Source organism: Anomaloglossus baeobatrachus, chromosome 5, assembly GCF_048569485.1.
Source record: "Anomaloglossus baeobatrachus isolate aAnoBae1 chromosome 5, aAnoBae1.hap1, whole genome shotgun sequence".
NCBI lineage: Eukaryota > Metazoa > Chordata > Amphibia > Anura > Aromobatidae > Anomaloglossus > Anomaloglossus baeobatrachus.
Window position 1 is genome coordinate 592386108 of NC_134357.1, and position 9438 is coordinate 592395545.

Here is a 9438-nt window from a genome sequence, read left to right on the forward strand (position 1 = left end):
TCTAACCCTATCCCTACACCTAGCTTCATTCCTAGCTCTAACCCTATCCCTACACCTAGCTTCATTCCTAGCTCTAACCCTATCCCTACACCTAGCTTCATTCCTCGCTCTAACCCTATCCCTACACCTAGCTTCATTTCCTAGCTCTAACCCTATCCGTACACCTAGCTTCATTCCTAGCTCTAACCCTATCCCTACACCTAGCTTCATTCCTAGCTCTAACCCTATCCCTACACCTAGCTTCATCCCTAGCTCTAACCCTATCCCTACACCTAGCTTCATTCCTAGCTCTAACCCTATCCCTACACCTAGCCTCATCCCTAGCTATAACCCTTTACTAGCCAAAATTAGAAAAATTGGTATCCTAAACTCTTTTGGTTTGCATCAGGACTGAAAGTTTCTACATTCGTAGTGGTTCGTCTCTAAGAGTCTCCGAGACGAGAGTCCCCATTTTCCTCTTTTTCGCGGTGCGGCCGTGCTGCGGTGTGGTCGTGGGGATGTCTTTATCTTTGGCTATACAGCACCTTATTGGCTGTCTGGATTCGCGGCGCTGACAGTAACCGGTCTGTGTTTTGGATTTGCCTAATCGGCTCAGACAGAGAAATTACGGCTGTAAAAATAGTGGATTTCTGAGGCAGCCCATTCATTAAGACTTTTCCTCCTTTTAAGGTTTCGGCCGAGATCTAAACAAAGGACAACGTTCTTACGCGGAATAATGCTGCCAAGGAATTTTATAAGCTTTTAATTTGATATGTAAAGTTTCTGTGTCGCCCTGAATAATGAGCAGTCCTATGCAAATGTGTCTCCCCCAATTAGGCTCAAATGTTTTGTGTAATTACCCGACGGTCGTCGTATTTGGTTTCGTCATATTACATAAATCTGAGGCTGTTCACCCGTGAACAGAACAATTAATAACGTGGCGGGGTCGCCCAATCCTTTTAAGTCTTTCCAGAATTTTTTTTTTTTTTGTCTCCGAAATTCACAGACTAAAACCTTGGACAGAAAGACGTATTGTCCTATAAAAATCAAGATTTCCCGAATTAATTAATGGAGCGCCGGAATAAATCGTACAGTAAATATACACCCGCCGCCTGCGCGCAACAAAGACTGAATGATAAGAGCGTTAATCCAGTGCAGATCGGAGCTGGCGGCATTACTGGCAGCACTTTACAGTGGGCAGAGCATCTTTTTTTATGGTTTTAAGCCTTAAAATTCAAGAACGAGACCTGAAATGCGTCGGTCATTCGTTACGACCTGGATGGAGGCGAGAAGTACGGGGACCCGAATTGTGATTCTTCTCTTTTTACTTCTGCGAGGGGGGCTTGCCGTACCCCACATGAGGTACTCCCATCCCGGCTTATGTCCTAACGATATGAACCCAAACCTTTGGGTGGACGCCCAGAGCACCTGCCAAAGAGAGTGCGAAACTGACCAGGTGGGTACAATCTGCTCGTCACGATCCATCTGTGCAGAGCATCTTTCAGAATAGAAGATGCTCTGCTGCGACTTCAGACCTGGCAGTGACATGATTCCTTGGCTTTGCAGATGCTCTGCTGCATTTTCCTGAGTTACTGAGCCAGCAACTTGACTGACAGAGCAGGGTTCCATGTGGGTGCTGATTACTCAGGTGTTCCACCTGCCTAGTAATTGCTCTCCCAGAACCTTGCCAGTTATTTTTCTTGATTCTGCAGTTGTGCTGTTGGCTCCTGTCTCTATTTAGTGTTCTCATCTTGGTTTTCTGACCCCGGACTGTTATTTGACTCCTCTCTGCCCGCTCCGTGACCTCCTGCCTTTTAACCTCATAACGTTACCTGACCATGTCTCTGTTTTCTCCCTGATATGATTACATGCTCTCCTGGACTTCTGACCCTCGGATTGTGACCTGACCCACGTCTCTGTTTTCTCCCTGAAATGATTACATGCTCTCCTGGACTTCTGACCCTCGGATGGTGACCTGACCACGTCTCTGTTTTCTCCTGATATGATTACATGCTCTCCTGGACTTCTGACCCTCGGATTGTGACCTGACCACGTCTCTGTTTTCTCCCTGAAATGATTACATGCTCTCCTGGTATTCTGACCCTCAGATTGTGACCTGACCACGTCTCTGTTTTCTCCCTGAATCTATTACATGCACTCCTGGACTTCTGACCCTCGGATTGTGACCTGACGACGTCTGTTTTCTCCCTGAATCTATTACATGTACTCCTGGTATTCTGACCCTCGGATTGTGACCTGAACCATGTCTCTGTTTTCTCCCTGAAATGATTACATGCTCTCCTGGACTTCTGACCCTCGGATTGTGACCTGACCGCATCTCTGTTTTCTCCCTGAATCATTACATGCACTCTTCGTATGCTGACCGTCATATTGTGATCTGACCACGTCTCTGTTTTCTCCTGAATCTATTACATACACTCCTGGTATTCTGACCTTGGATTGTGACCTGACCGCATCTCTGTTTTCGCCCTGAATCTATTACATGCACTCCTGGTATGCTGACCGTCATATTGTGACCTGACCACGTCTCTATTTCTCCCTGAAATTATTACATGCTCTCCTGGACTTCTGACCCTCGGATTGTGACCTGACCACGTCTCTGTTTTCTCCCTGAAATGATTACATGCTCTCCTGGTATTCTGACCCTCGGGTTGTGACCTGACCGCATCTCTGTTTTCTCCTGAATCTATTACATGCACTCCTGGTATGCTGACTGTCAGATTTGTGACCTGACCTCGTCTCTGTTTTCTCCCTGAATTCTATTACATGTACTCCTGGTCTTCTGACCCTTGGATTGTGACCTGACCACGTCTCTGTTTTTCTCCCTGAATCTATTACATGCACTCCTGGTATGCTGACCGTCAGATGTGACCTGACCTCGTCTCTGTTTTCTCCCTGAATCTATTACATGTACTCCTGGTCTTCTGACCCTTGGATTGTGACCTGACCACGTCTCTGTTTTCTCCCTGAAATGATTACATGCTCTCCTGGTATTCTGACCCTCGGATTGTGACCTGACCACGTCTCTGTTTTCTCCCTGAATCTATTACATGCACTCCTGGTATTCTGACCCTCAGATTGTGACCTGACTACACCTCTGTTTACTCCTTGTGATCCTACGTGCCCCCCTTTTACCCGTCCCCGGCTTCCTGACTACTCTTTTGTCTATACTATCCACACTGCCTTTATATTAAGGGTGGAAAATGATATTTCTGAGCCAAGATACAGCTGTTTGCTATGTTAAGGGAGTGTGTTTTTTTCTTATTTTTCAAATATTTTATTTTTTATATTTTTCTATATTTTTTATTCGATAGGAATGTGAAACCTATGAAAAATGTTGTCCTAATGTCTGCGGAACCAAGAGTTGTGTTGCCGCCCGATACATGGATGTGAAGGAAGGAAAGGTCCCCGTAGGGATGCCCAAAGAGGCTACGTGCGACCTTTTCATGTGCTCCCAACAAGGTTCCCAGTGTGATATTTGGGACGGGCAACCCATCTGCAAGTGCAAAGACCGATGCGAGAAGGAGCCGAGTTTCACCTGCGCCTCCGACGGTCTCACCTACACAACAAATGCTTCATGGACGCCGAAGCTTGCTCCAAGGGGATCTCGTTGACCGTAGTCACTTGCAAGTATCACCTCACCTGGCCACATACTAGTCCTCTCCCGTCAGAAACCACCATCAACCCAACCATCCCGTCAGCCGAAACGGCCGTAGTCAACGTGGTTCCTCCAACTCTGATGAACAACCCGACTCACAAAACGGTCAACGTCGGAGACACGGTCAGCTTTCATTGCGACGTTAGTGGAAAACCCAAACCGGAAATAACCTGGGAGAAGCAAGGAAAGGAAAACGTAGTCATGAGACCCAACCACGTGGTGGCCAACATTGTGGTCACCAACATTGCCCAACTAGTCATCTATAACACTCAACTCCAAGACAACGGGGTCTACGTATGTACGGCCAAAAACAGCGGGGGCCTCATCAAGATCAACTTCCCTTTGTCCGTCAAAGAGCCACCCACCAAGGAGGAATCCGAAAATAAAGCTTTTTTTCCGACGGATGAATGTCTAAAGCCCCCGGACAGCGAAGACTGTGGAGAAGAGCAGACGCGATGGTATTTTGATGCCAAGAAGAACAATTGTTTCATCTTTGTGTACGGAAATTGTAACACCAACATGAACCATTTCGAGACCTACGAGTCCTGCATGTTGACGTGTATGAACGGACCGGTCAACATCTGTAACTATCCCGCCCTCCAAGGTCCGTGCAAAGCGTACGAGCCCCGATGGGCATTCAACAGGCTCCTGAGCCAGTGCCAATCCTTCATCTACGGAGGGTGCGGTGGCAACGAGAACAATTTTGAAAGCAAAGAAATGTGCGAGGAGTCTTGCCCGTTCCCCAAAAACCAAAAGTGCAAAGTTTGTAAACCTCGGCAGAAGCTGGTGACGAGCTTCTGCAAGAGCGACTTTGCCATCCTGGGGCGAATACTGGAGCTGACCGAGGACCCGGAATCGGGACACGCTCTCATCTCAGTGGAGGAAATCCTGAAAGATGAGAATATGGGACTCAAGTTTTTGGGAAAGCAGCCGCTAGAAATCACCCTGCTCAACATAGACTGGAGCTGTCCCTGCCCCAACGTCACCTCTGTCACCGGGCAGCTCATCATCATGGGGGACGCGCACAACGGCATGGCCGTCCTGCAGCCGCACAGCTTTGTGGGCATGTCAAGTGCACGCCGGGTGCGGAAACTCCGGGAAGTCATCCACAATAAGACTTGTGACCTCCTCAAGGAAATATTGGGGCAGCCATGATTTATGTCATGAGCGCGTGAGTCTACAGGAGTGATGTATCTGAGATTACTAATGTCCACTGAGAATTAAAGAGAAACCACCGCCCGATGTGAAAGTGTCCCACCGATTCTCTATTATTGTACATACCGGGCAGTATTATAGCAGTTATATTCTTGTACATAGGGGGCAGTATTATAGTAGTTATATTCTTGTATATAGAGGGCAGTATTATAGTAGTTATATTCTTGTATATAGGAGGCAGTATTATAGTAGTTATATTCCTGTACATAGGGGCAGTATTATAGTAGTTATATTCTTGTATATAGGGGGCAGTATTATAGTAGTTATATTCTTGTACATAGGAGCAGTATTATAGTAGTTATATTCTTGTACATAGGAGCAGTATTATAGTAGTTATATTCTTGTATATAGGGGCAGTATTATAGCAGTTATATTCTTGTATATAGGGGCTGTATTATAGTAGTTATATTCTTGTACATAGGGGGCAGTATTATAGTAGTTATATTCTTGTATATAGGGGGCAGTATTATAGTAGTTATATTCTTGTACATAGGGGGCAGTATTATAGTAGTTATATTCTTGTACACAGGGGGCAGTATTATAGTAGTTATATTCTTGTACACAGGGGGCAGTATTATAGTAGTTATATTCTTGTACATAGGGGGTAGTATTATAGTAGTTATATTCTTGTACATAGGAGCAGTATTATAGTAGTTATATTCTTGTATATAGGGGGCAGCATTATAGTAGTTATATTCTTGTACATAGGGGGCAGTATTATAGTAGTTATATTCTTGTATATAGGGGCAGTATTATAGTAGTTATATTCTTGTACATAGGGGGCAGTATTATAGTAGTTATATTCTTGTACATAGGGGGCAGTATTATAGTAGTTATATTCGTGTATATAAGGGGCAGTATTATAGTAGTTATATTCTTGTACATAGGGGCAGTATTATAGTAGTTATATTCTTGTATATAGGGCAGTATTATAGTAGTTATATTCTTGTATATAGGGGGCAGTATTATAGTAGTTATATTCTTGTATATAGGGGCAGTATTATAGTAGTTATATTCTTGTATATAGGGGGCAGTATTATAGTAGTTATATTCTTGTACATAGGTGCAGTATTATAGTAGTTATATTCTTGTACATAGGGGCAGTATTATAGTAGTTATATTCTTGTACATAGGGGGCAGTATTATAGTAGTTATATTCTTGTACATAGGGGCAGAATTATAGTAGTTATATTCTTGTACATAGAGGCAGTATTATAGTAGTTATATTCTTGTATATAGGGGGCAGTATTATAGTAGTTATATTCTTGTACATAGGGGGCAGTATTATAGTAGTTATATTCTTGTATATAGGGGCAGTATTATAGTAGTTATATTCTTGTACATAGGGGGCAGTATTATAGTAGTTATATTCTTGTATATAGGGGGCAGTATTATAGTAGTTATATTCTTGTACATAGGGGGCAGTATTATAGTAGTTATATTCGTGTATATAAGGGGCAGTATTATAGTAGTTATATTCTTGTACATAGGGGCAGTATTATAGTAGTTATATTCTTGTATATAGGGGCAGTATTATAGTAATTATATTCTTGTATATAGGGGGCAGTATTATAGTAGTTATATTCTTGTACATAGGTGCAGTATTATAGTAGTTATATTCTTGTACATAGGGGCAGTATTATAGTAGTTATATTCTTGTACATAGGGGGCAGTATTATAGTAGTTATATTCTTGTACATAGGGGCAGAATTATAGTAGTTATATTCTTGTACATAGAGGCAGTATTATAGTAGTTATATTCTTGTATATAGGGGCAGTATTATAGTAGTTATATTCTTGTATATAGGGGCAGTATTATAGTAGTTATATTCTTGTACATAGGGGCAGAATTATAGTAGTTATATTCTTGTACATAGAGGCAGTATTATAGTAGTTATATTCTTGTATATAGGGGCAGTATTATAGTAGTTATATTCTTGTATATAGGGGCAGTATTATAGTAGTTATATTCTTGTACATAGGGGCAGTATTATAGTAGTTATATTCTTGTATATAGGGGGCAGTATTATAGTAGTTATATTCTTGTATATAGGGGGCAGTATTATAGTAGTTATATTCTTGTACATAGGTGCAGTATTATAGTAGTTATATTCTTGTACATAGGGGCAGTATTATAGTAGTTATATTCTTGTACATAGGGGGCAGTATTATAGTAGTTATATTCTTGTACATAGGGGCAGAATTATAGTAGTTATATTCTTGTACATAGAGGCAGTATTATAGTAGTTATATTCTTGTATATAGGGGCAGTATTATAGTAGTTATATTCTTGTATATAGGGGCAGTATTATAGTAGTTATATTCTTGTACATAGGGGCAGAATTATAGTAGTTATATTCTTGTACATAGAGGCAGTATTATAGTAGTTATATTCTTGTATATAGGGGGCAGTATTATAGTAGTTATATTCTTGTACATAGAGGCAGTATTATAGTAGTTATATTCTTGTATATAGGGGGCAGTATTATAGCAGTTATATTCTTGTATATAGGGACAGTATTATAGTAGTTATATTCTTGTACATAGGGGCAGTATTATAGTAGTTATATTCTTGTATATAGGGGCAGTATTATAGTAGTTATATTCTTGTACATAGGGGCAGTATTATAGCAGTTATATTCTTGTATATAGGGACAGTATTATAGTAGTTATATTCTTGTACATAGGGGCAGTATTATAGTAGTTATATTCTTGTATATAGGGGCAGTATTATAGTAGTTATATTCTTGTACATAGGAGCAGTATTATAGTAGTTATATTCTTGTACATAGGGACAGTATTATAGTAGTTATATTCTTGTACATAGGGGCAGTATTATAGTAGTTATATTCTTGTATATAGGGGGCAGTATTATAGTAGTTATATTCTTGTACATAGAGGCAGTATTATAGTAGTTATATTCTTGTATATAGGGGGCAGTATTATAGCAGTTATATTCTTGTATATAGGGACAGTATTATAGTAGTTATATTCTTGTACATAGGGGCAGTATTATAGTAGTTATATTCTTGTATATAGGGGCAGTATTATAGTAGTTATATTCTTGTACATAGGGGCAGTATTATAGCAGTTATATTCTTGTATATAGGGACAGTATTATAGTAGTTATATTCTTGTACATAGGGGCAGTATTATAGTAGTTATATTCTTGTACATAGGGGCAGTATTATAGTAGTTATATTCTTGTATATAGGGGCAGTATTATAGTAGTTATATTCTTGTACATAGGAGCAGTATTATAGTAGTTATATTCTTGTACATAGGGACAGTATTATAGTAGTTATATTCTTGTACATAGGGGCAGTATTATAGTAGTTATATTCTTGTACATAGAGGCAGTATTATAGCAGTTATATTCTTGTATATAGGAGCAGTATTATAGCAGTTATATTCTTGTATATAAGAGCAGTATTATAGTAGTTATATTCTTGTATATAGGGACAGTATTATAGTAGTTATATTCTTGTACATAGGGGCAGTATTATAGTAGCTATATTCTTGTATATAGGAGCAGTATTATAGCAGTTATATTCTTGTATATAGGAGCAGTATTATAGCAGTTATATTCTTGTATATAGGAGCAGTATTATAGTAGTTATATTCTTGTACATAGGGGGCAGTATTATAGTAGTTATATTCTTGTACATAGGAGCAGTATTATAGTAGTTATATTCTTGTACATAGGAGCAGTATTATAGTAGTTATATTCTTGTACATAGGGGCAGTATTATAGTAGTTATATTCTTGTACATAGAGGCAGTATTATAGTAGTTATATTCTTGTACATAGAGGCAGTATTATAGTAGTTATATTCTTGTATATAGGGGCAGTATTATAGTAGTTATATTCTTGTACATAGGGGCAGTATTATAGTAGCTATATTCTTGTATATAGGAGCAGTATTATAGTAGTTATATTCTTGTATATAGGGGCAGTATTATAGTAGTTATATTCTTGTATATAGGAGCAGTATTATAGTAGTTATATTCTTGTACATAGAGGCAGTATTATAGTAGTTATATTCTTGTACATAGAGGCAGTATTATAGTAGTTATATTCTTGTATATAGGAGCAGTATTATAGCAGTTATATTCTTGTATATAGGAGCAGTATTATAGCAGTTATATTCTTGTATATAGGGGCAGTATTATAGTAGTTATATTCTTGTATATAGGAGCAGTATTATAGCAGTTATATTCTTGTATATAGGAGCAGTATTATAGCAGTTATATTCTTGTATATAGGAGCAGTATTATAGCAGTTATATTCTTGTATATAGGAGCAGTATTATAGTAGTTATATTCTTGTATATAGGGGCAGTATTATAGTAGTTATATTCTTGTACATAGAGGCAGTATTATAGTAGTTATATTCTTGTACATAGAGGCAGTATTATAGTAGTTATATTCTTGTATATAGGAGCAGTATTATAGCAGTTATATTCTTGTATATAGGAGCAGTATTATAGCAGTTATATTCTTGTATATAGGGGCAGTATTATAGTAGTTATATTCTTGTATATAGGAGCAGTATTATAGCAGTTA

General features: G+C 39.2%; 1 protein-coding gene across 1 annotated transcript; it reads left to right on the plus strand.

Moving 5' to 3' along the window:
• The first annotated feature begins 3368 nt into the window (after positions 1 to 3368).
• Positions 3369 to 4813, plus strand: WFIKKN2 (WAP, follistatin/kazal, immunoglobulin, kunitz and netrin domain containing 2). Its single transcript, XM_075348003.1, is given in 2 exon segments — positions 3369 to 3561; positions 3564 to 4813. Coding segments are annotated over 2 exon segments (1428 nt in total). The 5' UTR covers positions 3369 to 3383.
• The last annotated feature ends 4625 nt before the right edge of the window (positions 4814 to 9438 follow it).